At 57.9% G+C, this 12,919-nt stretch overlaps 1 protein-coding gene across 2 annotated transcripts in view; it reads right to left on the bottom strand.

The window, feature by feature from the left end:
- SORCS2 (sortilin related VPS10 domain containing receptor 2) overlaps nucleotides 1–12,919 on the bottom strand; it is a 489,434-nt gene that overhangs the window by 44,774 nt on the left and 431,741 nt on the right. For both annotated transcript variants that reach the window (XM_042251675.2, XM_027971238.3), the window contains exons 9-11: nucleotides 11,637–11,816; nucleotides 6,230–6,376; nucleotides 852–954 (exon numbers count right to left, since the gene is read on the bottom strand). In XM_042251675.2, the coding sequence (XP_042107609.1) occupies nucleotides 852–954; nucleotides 6,230–6,376; nucleotides 11,637–11,816 (430 nt within the window). The remainder of the gene's footprint in view (nucleotides 1–851; nucleotides 955–6,229; nucleotides 6,377–11,636; nucleotides 11,817–12,919) is intronic.

The raw sequence follows: 12,919 nt of genomic DNA, 5'->3' as shown, positions 1-12,919 counted from the left end.
TTTTATTTGATCAGCACACATTCAGTGACCCCTGAATAAGTTTCTAGTTTAATGGGGTAGACAGACACAATCACAACATATGTTTCTTTTTTCCCCTTATGTAAGTTGTATGTGTGTCTCTCTCTCCCAACTAGAAACTTCTTTAGGGACCAATAACTATCAACCATGATACAGATTACCCTTCCATCCACTCACCCATCCATCCTTCCATGGATTCATGCACCATTTTGTTTTCCATCCTTCCATTGGGCCATCGGACTATTATTCTTTCAACTATTCAAGTATCCTCTGACCCATCCTGCCCCCCATCCATCCTTCCCTCCTTCCATTCATCCATCCGTCTGTTCCTCCACTGGTCATCCACACATCCATCCATCCTTCCATACATCTGTCCATCCATCTATCCATTCTTCCATTCATCTATATCCATCCTTCTATCCATCTATCCATCCACCCTTCCATCCATCCATCCATCCATTCTTCCATTGGTCATCCATCCACCTATCCATTCATCCATCCATCTGTTCTTCCACTGGTCATCCACCCATCCATCCATCCTTCCATACATCTGTCCATCCATCCATCCATTCTTCCATTGGTCATCCATCCACCTATCCATCCATCCATCCATCCATTCATTTAGTGAACACCTATCATGTGTCCACTCTGGACCATGCAGACGTCCCTCAGGGGGAGGTGCCAAGAAGCCTGGGCTTCCTGGGGATGCTGTGGCGCTGTTCCAGTGGACACACCGTGGCCCCAGGCCTGTGGCCGTCAGGTGCCACCCCGAGCCTGGAGCTTCGCGTGGGCGGTGTGGCTCCCGCGGTCTGGCCACGAAGGCGGCCTCCTACCTGCGCCCATGACCAGGCCGGGGGCGCTGTCCCTGGTGTGCACGGTGCCCGACACGTAGGGGTTGTCTGCCCAGCGCAGGTGCAGGTGCAGGTGGCAGTCCGGCTGCAAGGGGGAGAGGGAGTCGCGGTCAGCGCCGGGGAGGGAGCGGCGACCCGAGAGAAGGCGGGGCCCAGGCGGACGCAGCCCCGTGGGTTCCGGGCGGGAAGGCAGCGCCAGGGTGTCTTAGAGGAGTGGGAGGAAGGTGGGAGGAGGCTTGGAGGCTGACCCCTGGGTGAAGGTCATCAGGTTGGGGCCAAGAGGGCTTCTCCAGAGGAGGGGCCTCCCGGCCTGGGTGCTGGAGGGTGGGTTCCCCAAAGTGGCTCCTGAGTGCAGAGCTGGGCCACAGAGCGGGACTCCAGGAGCCTGCACGACCCAGGGCCACATTCATCCACCCAGAACCTTCACTGGGGGCCTCTTACGTGACCATGGGCATCAGGGGACAGCTGTGGGCAGCCCGTAAACTCTGCATCCTCTGGGGGAGGCAGGCAGCACAGTGGGTGTGTGAGAGCCCAGGTTACTCTCGACCATCAGCAGAGTACATCAGGGACACAGCCTGGCTGGCGCCCTGGCTGAAGGGGCAGAAACGCTGGCTGTTGGAAGCCCTCTAGCACGCCTCGTGTTGCTTGGCGGCCGCCTCTGGGCCAGCAGCGAGCCACATGCTTTACGAAGTGCGTGTCACAGAAGGCTCTCAGCACCCGTCCTCCCATCCCCTCTGTGCTGGAGGGGAAACCGAGGCACAGTGTGTTTAAGCAACTTCTCACGGCTGGGGCTGGGGCCACAGCTGGGGCTGCCTGGTTCAAAGTCCACACTGTAAGCCCTGTGGGTGGGATGGGGGGGCTGGCACTTCCAGGCAAACCAGGCCGGTGGCGCCCAGAACGAGGAAGTACCAGCTGTTTCTTGTCCAGCATCGTCAGACCCCCACATCTGTCTTTGCCCCAGCTGCCTGTCCCCCCATCCCCCCTACTCTGCTGAGATGGTAGAGGCCAAGCCAGCTCCCTGGGGTGGGACTGGGGGGCCCAGGGGAGTAGACGAGCTGAAAGGATGTATCCTCTGGACTGACCCTCCTGAGTCTCCCCAGACCTCGGTGACTCACGACCACAAGCCCCACCAGCCCTCGGTCACATCTGCGTGGAACACAAAACCACAGGACCTAGGATGAGGCCCCAGGTCTCCACACAGCTCCCCCCAGGCCACCAGACACGACCCCAGGGAGTGACCTGCCCTCCAACAGCCAGGACTGCCTGTCGCCCACCCCTCCTAGGGACACTCCATACTCTACCATCTACCGAAATCCATCTGAGAGACCTCTCTTTTCTCTACATTTAATGTTGCTTTAACACTTTCTTCTGGCCCGTAAAATGCATACATTTTATATAGATTATCCGAAGGTAAAAATCAAAGCGATCAATAAATTGGATATTGATCTGGGCCAGGTGCCCAGGGCCTGATCCAGTGGGAGAGGAGCTTGATTGGTCTGTACCAGAGTTTTAAAGTATATATTAGTTTCATCACACCCTGTATGGTTTCATTCATCGCAAATGTCCAGAGCAGGGAAGTCTATAGACAGAAAGTGGACTTCAGGGCAGGGCGTGGGGTGGGGAGAATGGGGGTGGTGGCTCAAGGGTACAGGGTTTCTTTTTGAGTCTAAAGTGGACCGTGCTGATGGGCGCCCAGCTCTGTGATGATTCCAGAAACCACTGAATTGTTACAGTTTAAATGGGTGAATTGTATGGGATGTGACCGGCATCTCAGTCAAGCTGCTAAAGAATAAAGTAAGAGGTGGCAAAATGAGCTGGAAGAGCCCCACTTTTAAGCAGACTTGGTGGGCTAGACCCTCCCCAGGGCAGCCTGAGGTTGGCAGGGCCCCGTGGGCAGGCAGCTTGGTCGCTGAGTCCCCCCAGACGGGAGCCCCCCAGAGAAGGGGAGCGCTTGGCTGAGCAGGATAAACCTGACCTGCTGTGGCAGGTTAAGCTGCAGCCTGACCTGGATTTCTCCTGGTTTCTTACAACTGAGAAGCAGGTTGGTGACCTAACACCTTCGGGGCACCTTCAGCCCCCTCTCCCGGGGGGTGATGGTGTGTCTGGGGGAGGGGTGCCCATGACCTCTGTGAGCAGGGCCAGTCTTCAGCTGCAGAGGGAAACTCAAGGCAGGAGGAGACGGCGCCTCTGCAGGGACATGGCCCGTCCTGCTGTGTCCACAGACGTGCTCCTGGGCCAAGAAGGTCCGGCCCAGGCACGGCCCTGCTCTGGCGCCCCAGGAGTCCCGGGTGCCAGGTCCTGGGTGGAGTGGCCACGCTCCCCAGCTTGCAGCCAGCCCTCTGCACACACCCTGACGCTCTGTGCTCACAGTACCACTATCTCTGGGAGTGGTAAGGCCTGACTTCCCTTCCCTATCCCCAGCCCACTGCGGCTGTCTTAACTGCTGGACGCTTGATGAGGGCACAGATGGAACATCTCAGGGGTCCCTGTGGTCACAAGTGGCCCACAGGACCCTGGCAGGGCTGTGGTCCCCTTTTGAGCCACACAGGTCCTTCCAGCAGGTCCTGGAGCTTTGGGGGCGCTCTGCCGGGGTTCTAACTTGCTGACACAAGGCCCAGCCATGTCTGCGCTGAGCTGATGAAGGGATGGCAGGCCTGGAGAGGCCGACCCACAGGGCCCTCAGCACCTGCACAGATGATGGGAGGGGATGCACCGAGCACCAGGCTGCTCTCGGGGTGCAGAGTTAGACACGGCGGGGTCCCCCAGGGCTACCGAGGGCACGGGTGGGAAGACCTCAAGGGCAGATTGATGCCAGGGGAGGCGGTGCTGAGCGCCTGGTCCTGGAGAGTGGGCCTGGGTACCTGCAGGGCCTGGGTGGGTGTGACGGGCTGAGGGGGCAGGACCACGCTGCCCCAGGGCTCCCCTTCCTTGGCCCCTCCACACGTGGGAGCTGGCTGGCGTGCTAAAGGGGTGTCCATCAGAGACTGTCGGCTGGCTGGAAGGCCCCGCTGTTGGCCACTGTGAGCAAGGGGACCTGCTCACCTGCACACCCCACCGCTCGGCTCAGCCAGTGTCTGAGAAGAGCGGCCATGGACGGCAAAATGGACAGGTTTTCATTCTGAGCCCGAAGGTCAAGAGAGGCAAAACTACCTCCAAGGGCAACCGAGCATCCGAAAACAGGTCTGATCCATGCTCGTCTGTTAAAAAGTCCCCTTCAGAATTTGCTCTGTGGCTCAGGAAACTCAAAAAGGGGCTCTGCATCAACCTAGAGGGGTGGGATGAGGCGGGAGATGGGAAGGAGGTTCAAAAGGGAGGGGATATATGTACACCTATGGCTGATTCATGTTGAGGTTTGACAGAAAACAGCAAAATTCTGTAAAGCAGTTATCCTTCAGTTAAAAAATAAATAAATAAATAAAAAAGACTCCTTCATTTCCCTGTCACTAGAAGGCGATCTTCCCAGCCAGAGAGCTTGTCATATGACCCAGGAAAATCTTTCTGACCCAGAGTTAAAAGAAAAACAGAAGGCTCAGAAATCCCATGTGTCGGGATCCCTAACAGAACTTTTTAACGTGACTGGAAGCCAAAGGATGGGAAAGAAAAATGCCTGACACCGTCAGTTCTGAGTGACGCAGTTACAGGTGTAACTTATTTCCCTTTCTCTACATTCCTGCATTTTCCAGGTATTCTGCAATAAGAAGGAATCACTTTTCCGATGAGAAGTAAAACCTCAAGTGTAGCCTGCCCTGTGCATTGAGAGTTTGCACGGCTTAGTGAAGGACACAGAGAAGAGACCCAGGAGGAGGGCCGCGCTGACGCCGCCCCGCACGCCCCGCACGCCCCGCCCACGGCCGCCAGGGCTGCACACGCAGGGGATGGCCGGGGAGCCAAGGACGCGGCTCCTGCCTTTCGGGCCGAGCTGGGCATCCTGACGCTTGTCCTCCTTCCGCTGTGCCCATCGGGCTCTTGGCCTGACTGCCTGTGGCCACGCACCTACCAGCTGGCTCCCACTTTTATTATTTTAAGGCCGGGGCATAAATCTCGAAAGGTTATCTCCTTGCTGAGCTGCATAATTGCAGACAAGAATCTATTCTTAGCGAAAACTTGCTTTGACAGATTAATATGGCTTAACTTTGTCGATGATGATACAAAAATTAGCCCTTTCACAGCAATTCTGTTCTCAGAAGCGCTTTTACAAGTGGCAGGTAATTAATTCTCCCCGGTCGACAGGTGTATTATCCCTTGTTGCTAGCAGGAGGGGGGCTTATGCAGAAGCCAAGTGTAGCCCCCTAGTTGGTGAGGTCAGGGAACGAGGACCTGAGGCTCTGCCCGGAGGGTGCAGAGCCCCACCCTGGTCCTGGGGGGCAGTCACTGGCTGGTCAGGTGGGGTGCCTATCATCTTGAGGGGCCCTGAGGAGATCCAGGCAGGTCCCAAGAGGGCCGAATTGCTTGCTGTTTTGTGTATTGATGTATTCTCAACACCCAGAAGAGTGCCTTTCCATAATAGGTCCTGGTACATGTTTGTTGAATGAATATTCGTGTAAAAGAGGCACCATTGCTCTTTCTGTTTACAGAGCACAGCAATGGATGGGGGCCCCTGCCTGTGAGGAGCTTCCAGTCAGGGCCGGTGGGAAACAGAAGCATGTGTGCCCAGTGAAGGCTTCTCTGTAGAAGGGACATGCAGACAGGGTTTTCAGATGTCAACAGGAGTTCGCTGAATGAAGAGGAAAAGCCTGCCCCACCCCCAGGGCAGCCAAGACATGGGGCAGCCTACACTTGTACTCATGTAGAAAGGCACCCTTGGAAGATCAGGGTCAGCTTGGAGCTCATGAGATTTGGACTGTGTCCTGGCCCCCCCATTTATCCAGCCCCAGCCCCCACTTCCGCAGGCAGAGTGTGCTGCTTGGCCCTTGACACTGGCCGACAGGGCTTAGCACATGCAGCACAAGCAGGCCTGCAACCTTCTTGCAATGTGTCTGCTCACCCTCCTGACCTCTGTATTGCCCAGAGTGTGCCTGGGCTGGTCCCGGGAGGAGGATGCCAGGTCCCTTCTTAAATCATAGCCCCTAGGTGTGTGAGCGAGCCCAGCCTCTCACAGATCTGAAAAAGAGTGACTGCTGTTTGGGGTGGTTTGTTACACAGCACTGTTGTGACCAGAGCTGACCGATACACTCCCCTCTCTGACCTCTTCAGTAAAGCAAGGAATTTCTTACTGCCTTCTCCACCACACCCAGAGAAATAGGTGGCTCATGTCTCTCAGATGGCCCTTCTCAGACGTCAGCGTCTCTGACCCCTGGATCCTGCAGTTGCTGCCGGTGCCCACCCCAGGGAAGGTGTGTGCAGTGAGCAAGGCAACTCACAGGCTTGCAGTTGGTTGGTTTCCCATTCATGTCCGTGCTGGGAGGCCTCAGGTAATCCCAGTCTCGGCCCTTGTTGTAGGTTATGAGTGTCACCACCTTCCCGTTGACTTTCTGGTTTGCCAGGAAGACTCCTTTCACCCCGCGGACCTGGGACAGAAGCACAAGAAGGATGGTAAATGCCTGCCTGGCCCCTTGCGAGAGCTCTGTGTGCAAGGCCTCGTTTGTCCCTGACAACAGCCCTGAGCCAAGGCTGGCTGTACACCCTGGAGGTGAGTGGGGCTCAGGGTGCAAGGGAGCAGAGATGCAGTCTGAGCTCTGACTGGGAGATGGTTCTGTTTGACCCCGCTTTCCAAGTGCATTTCATGACACCAAGCTGTCCTCCCAGGTCCAGCCTCTGTTGTCAGACAGCGAGCAGAGCCCTGGTCCTTGATGTGCATGCGCATCTTGGACACCCTGTCTTTAGCCTGAGCTCCTGACTCAGAGTCCCAGTCCCTTGCCTCCTTCCCAGGGGACCCACAGGGCCTGGACTAGTGGAGTCACTCTGGGCTTCCCTCCAGGGACTTCATCAGCTCAGCCCCGCAGGAGGTTGCCACAGGAGGTTGAGGTTGGGGTCCATGCTGGTCCCAGCCTGCCCTGGATGAGGGTCAAAGTTCCCCATGCTCCCTTTCTCAGGATTCCAGGGGCCCAGGGAGGTGGGCCACACACACGCCATAGTCAGCCACTGAGTCGGCTCATAAGAAATGGTCAAGCATCAGCAATTCCCAGTTGTTCAATCTAGTGATCCTATGGAGATGAGTTTTTCTGGCAAGTTCCTTGGGCGTGGAGGCCTGGGACGTGGAGGCCTGGGACCTAGTAACTGAGGCCTGCTGGTGTGGCCCGAGTTCCTTGGAGCCCCCATGGGCCTGAAGCAGCCTTTGCTGCTCTATAAATAGCATGAACGCAGGGCAACTGAGGCACGGAGTTACAAGATTTATCTGGAGTTCCCTGACCAAAGGTGAAGCTCAGGGCCACGGTGATGTTCACAGTGCCTTCTATGTGGCGGTCAAGGGGGTCAATAAGCAGCATTGCATTAACTTCTCAGACTGCACGAGGTCGCTGCTTTCCTAGGCCTCCGTGGCAAGGGCCCACCAGGTGGGGAGCAGGCTGGGGAGGAACCTGAAGACTCCGATGCAGAGTGAACGGTGTGCGCGTTTCCTGTGGCTTCTGCGACAGGTGACAGACCGATGGGGCTTAAACTACACAAGATCGTGTGACAGCTCTGGGGGCCGGAAGCCCAACGGGAGTGGGTCCCACAGGCTGAGAGCAAGGTGCCGGGGGCCGGTTCGTCCTGGAGGCTCCAGGGAGACGCCGGGTCCTTGCCTTTCCCAGCGTCTAGAGGCACCCGAGGTGCTTGGTTTGCGGCCCCTCCTCCATCTTCAAAGCCAGTCGTGCAGCGGCTCCCTGGGCATTTTTCCATGGTTCCGTGGGTTTCCTGTTCCCTTCTGCTCCTTGCACTCGCGAGGACCCCCGAGAGTGCAGTGGGCCTCATGGAAAGCGCTGGAAACTCTTCCCATCTTCTGTCTGCCGACTCCATCCCCTTTGCCTGTGTCTTCTGCTAGGAGGCTGCTGTCTGGGGTGAGGATGGCGGTCTGGCCCTCACTCCACAGATGATGTTTCGGGGATGGTCTTTCTGGGGGACGACCCGGGGGAGGAGGACCACGGCCCCTTCTCTCTCACTCGTGGTGACGTCACTGTCTCAGGCCCATCTGAGCATCACTTGGGGGCAGGCATCCAGCCTGCCTCGTGCTGGGTTCGAATGCCTTCCCTGATGTCCCAGGGGCAGATTTGATGCTGATTTGCCCGGTGATGGCTTGACGGAAAGCGCTCTTTTATATCCCAACTGGTCTCCATGAAAACACTCAGCAGTAAATAACCCGGACCCTCCTGTCGCAGAGAGGTAGGAGCAGGCCGAGTCTCCCTGGGGTGGGTCTGATCAGCTGAGCGCCAGCTTCCAAAGCTGACGTGCCCGCTCCATGTGCCCACCCTTCTCACGGCTGTGCTGGCTTCCTGGGGCTGCCGTGACAAAGTATCACAAAGTCGGAGGGGGCGGGGCTCAAACAACAGAAATTCTGTTTCCTCACAGTGGGGAGGCCAGAGGTCCACGATCCAGGCACTGGCAGCGCGGTCCTCTCTCCGAAGTTCCTCTTCCTCGTCTCCTCCACCTTCAGGGGTCTCCAGGCGCTCTCTGCTCCGTCCTCACAGAGCCCCCTCTCTGTGTGTCTGTGTTTCCTCTTCTGATCCTTATAAGGATGCTTGTCATGGGTTTAGAACCCAACACAAGCTCATCTCAAGACCCTTCACTTAGTGACGCTGCAAAGATCCTTTTCCCTAAGCAGCTCAAGGTCATGGCTTCAATGTGGTTTTACCTTTTTTTTTGGTCGGGGTGGCGGGGGGGTCGCGTTCAGCCCATTACGATGGCATGGCTGTCTCCCAGGTGTGGTCAGGACTTCTCAGGGTCAGGGCACAGGACTGGGAACCCCCATGAAAGTGTTAGTCACTCAGTCATGTCCGACTCTTTGAGACTCCATGAACTGCAGCCCACCAGGCTCCTCAGTCCATGGGCTTCTCCAGGTGAGAATACTGGAGTGAGTAGCCATTCCCTTCTCCAACCTGGGGATCTTCCCAACCCAGGGACCAAGCCTAGGTCTCCTGCATTGTAGACAGTTTCTTTATCATCTTGAGCCACCAGAGAAGCCCCCATATCCCCCTTCCTAACCCAAGCTCCAACACAAGGAGGCCCCCAGAGGAGAGCTGCCATTTGGCCTAGAACCAGGACACCTCCCCGCCACCCCTGCCCACCCCAAGCAGTGGTGTGAGTTCATGGCCCTTGAAAGTCCAGGCCTCTCAGGCCAGTGTTTGCCTGTGATGTCTCGGACAAGACATTTTTCCTGGATCTGCCATCAGATGAATGATAACCACGGAGATAATGCAACCGGCACACGCGTAGACTCTTTAGGCCAGGCCTTCCCCACGCACGATCTTGAATCCCCAGAAAGGCCTCTGCTGTGAAAACTGTCGGGAGCTCGCTGAGTACTGGGCTGCTGTAAGTGTTCAGTGAAACAGAGGCCTCCTTCTGTGCCTCCAATTGGCACAGAAACCCTCTGAGGAAGGTACTACTGGCATCCTTGTTTCACTACGAGGAAACTGAAGCACAGAGAGGTTAAGTAACCTCCCCGAGGTCACACAGCAAATACATATCAGAACTGGGATTTGAGCCCAGGCAGTGGGGCTCCAGAGCTGTGCTCGTAACCACTACCCGTGACGCACATTAGGTGGATTTCAGAGAAGCCAAGTCACTTACAAGGAGGCCCAGCTTTGGGCCTGGCCACATGAGCTCCCTCCAGTCCCCATGGCCTCTCACTGCCTGGGCTTTGGCATGAATTGCCGTTTCCAGGTTCCTCAAGCCTGGCTAACTTCAGCTTGGTCTTAGATCCATCCACATCCCTTCCTCCAGGAAGCACTCCCTGACTCCCACCCCGGGCTGGCTAACTGCCACTCACAGCGTTCTCCAGATGCTGACTCAGCGGGTGGGAACCACTGTTGGGGGCTGGTCTTCCTGTAGAGTATGAAATTCTGGGAGAAGTGGTCTACCCCTCCCCGTGTCCTGGGGATGGGGCCTGGAGCTGGCCGTGTGCTACAGGTGGTACGGATACCCACGGAGGGCCAGGCAATCCTGCGTGTAACCGCGGTGTCTGTGGTGCCCTCATCCTGAGTCAATGACATGCCTTTCCTGCGTGTAACTTTTAGCAAATGGCCCTAAGCCGTGGGCTGTGTCCAGCTGGGGCAGTAAACCCACAAATGGGTTCTCACTGTAAACCAATGCTTACATTTATCACTTCTTTGGAGAAGGTGGTTCTGTGCTGCTGTTGATGACTCAGAGATGGAGGCTGCAGCCCAGCTCTGTCTGGGAGGCCTGCTCCCACCCCAGCTGACCTGCTCTGTCTGCTTAAGGCTTGGCTGGCCACCCATGGGACGCTCTCCCCAGCCCGGCAGGGATGGCAGAGTCTGGCAGGCCCACCACCAGCATCTGCTATGAGAATACATTGGCCAAGAGGGAGGAGCTTAATGGTGAATGACCGATGGAGGGAGTGCTGGCCAGGAGGGTGGACAGAGCTTGGGACGACAGACCTGGGCTGGTCCTGGTTTTCTCACTTCCTCCCCAAGTACCTGGGCAGGTTGCCTTCCCTGTCTGAGCCTCTGATTCCTTACCTGTAAAGCAGCTGAGGGAGCCCCTCCAGGGTCTGGTGTGGACAAGGATACAAGAGGTGGCCTTGAAAGGCCGGGTCCCAGTTGGGCCGTTGTGGATGCGGGGCTGACATGTATGGAATCAAGCGCATGGGAGCCAGGAGCCCCAGTTCAGAGCCTCTGACCTGATCAGGTCAGCCCTTTGGCATCATGCGACAGGAGCACGTGGAGGTTTAAATGGGACACAGATAGGGTGGGACCCCCAGGGAGGGCACTGGGGGATCTGGGAATCTCAGGCAGGGAGGCCGCAACCCCCAGCCCCAGAGACACGAGCTGCAGGCCAGGGCAGAGATAAGGATCTAGAGAGAGCTGGACAAAGGTGAGATACGCAGAGCGGGGCGGAGACCAGTCCTGGGTGGGGGGAGGCAGCGAGGCCAGCAATGGGAGGGGTCCCAGCCTCTGTCCCTCAGCCTGTTTCCATGCAGTGGCGTTCAAGGCACGCATGGCTCTGCAGATGACAGCTGACGAGTAAGTTGACGGTGGAGACCGCTAACCTGAACCTCAACTCAGCAACATGTCATCCCCACAAAAGAATTCCATTCTTCTCACGAGCAGTGTTACACAGTGCTCCTAGACTGGATTTTGAATTTCACCAGAAAGAGTGAGTTTTCTCTCTTGCTCTGAAAGTACCTGCATGGTATCCTCTAGATCTGCAAAGCCTAAATTAGGGCATTTTTGCAGGGTGGGATGGGGGCCCGGGAGGGAGTGGGAGGAGTCGGGGACGGAGTGGGAGGAGCCGGGCAGGGAGTGGGAGGGGCCGGGGAGGGAGTGGGAGGAGCCGGGGAGGGAGTGGGAGGAGTCGGGTGGGAGTGGGTGGAGTCAGGCGGGAGTGGGTGGAGCTGGGAAGGGAGTGGGAGGAGCCAGGGAGGGAGTGGGAGGAGCCAGGGAGGGAGTGGGAGGAGTTGTGTGGAAGTGGGGGGAGCCTGGAGGGAGTGGGAGGAGCCTGGGCGGGAGTGGGAGGTCCTGGGTGGAAGTGGGAGGGGCAGGAGGGGGAGTGGGAGGAGCCGGGGCAGGGTGGGAGAGGCCGGGGTTGGAATGGGAAGGGCCAGGGCAGAAGTGAGAGGGGCCAGGAGGGAGTGGGCGGAGCCCAGGCTGTGGGCCCAAGACGCCCCTCAGGTCCCACCTCCAGGATGTCGATGACCACGTTCTCCTCCGCCTGCCGCGAGCTGCGCACGTCTTCCAGCACCAGTGAGTAGCGCACGCCGCGCGTGTCCGACTGGTACAGGTTGTAGGTATCGGTCTGGTACCACTCCTGCACGGCCACGAACACCTGGCTCTCGTCCGTGCTGATGACCTGCAGATCCTGGGGGCGTGGGGGAGCGGGGTCAGTGCGGGCTGGGGGCCGGTGTGGGGGAGGGAAGCTGGCCTGGGCGTGGGGGGTAGGGGGGATGGGGCAGGCCTAAGGGGAGGGGTGGGCAGGCCTCAGACCTGGTGGGACTGGTGGGGGACGGCCACAGCCCTCTTGGCGTCAGGCTGACCCAGATTTTCATCCCGGCTCTGCCCGCAGTGCCCTGTGGCTGTAGACAAGTCCCTTGACCTCTCTGGGCCTCCGTTCTCCCAGCTTCAAAATGGGGGTCATGTTCCCACCCTCCACATTGGGTGGGGGTACTGCCCAGACACTGGGCGGGGTGCAGTGACACCTCCCCCCACCCCCTGCCCCTGCCATGCCGCTGCCTGCTTATCCCTGCAGTTAGGAGGAGCCTGAGACTCCCATGCACCCCAGACCATCACCCCTGGGAGGCAGGGACGGGTCTCCTTCCGGGCCCCTCCCCGACTCCATCCTAAGGATCAGATAAGCTATCTGTCAGTTCACTCACTCAGCATGTGTTCATTAAGGGCCTGCTGTGTGCCAGGAGCTGTGCTAGGCCCTGGGCCCTGCTGGGGACCCACACTGGTCTCTGCCCTCCAGGTTGTTCACTGGGAAGGAGGGCTGGATTAATTCGCTTCAGCCTCATGCCCAGGGCCTCCTCGATGGCCTGCTACATACAGAGAGCTGCCCTTTGCCCACAGTTCCTCCAGGCCAGGACGCCCCTGCCCTTGGTCCTCCTGCTGGACACACAGCTAACAAGGCCCGTGCAGGGCAGTGGGCGGCTCAGGGCCTGGCGGGAGCTGAGGGCAGGCGCCTGGCCAGCAGGAGGGCAGGAGGCCTGCCCGGAGAAGGTCAGCGGCCGAGGCCAAAGCCCGCCTGGAGCAGGATGCCTGGCAGCTCTTGAGTGGGCCAGGCGCCCCCTCTCAGGATTTGTTCCAGATTTGACAATTCAGAATAAAGAAAAAAATCCACAGTCAAATAAAAAGGAAGAAGAAGAAACCCAGGGCTAAGCTGAATTTCTTGTTTTCCTTTTCACTCCCAGCCAGCGCCAAACGCTGCGTGGGAGCCACATGAAAAGGCATCTGAACAGGCCTGTT

This window comes from Ovis aries, chromosome 6 (assembly GCF_016772045.2).
Source record: "Ovis aries strain OAR_USU_Benz2616 breed Rambouillet chromosome 6, ARS-UI_Ramb_v3.0, whole genome shotgun sequence".
Lineage (NCBI taxonomy): Eukaryota > Metazoa > Chordata > Mammalia > Artiodactyla > Bovidae > Ovis > Ovis aries.
This window is presented reverse-complemented; position numbering and strand designations above follow the sequence as displayed.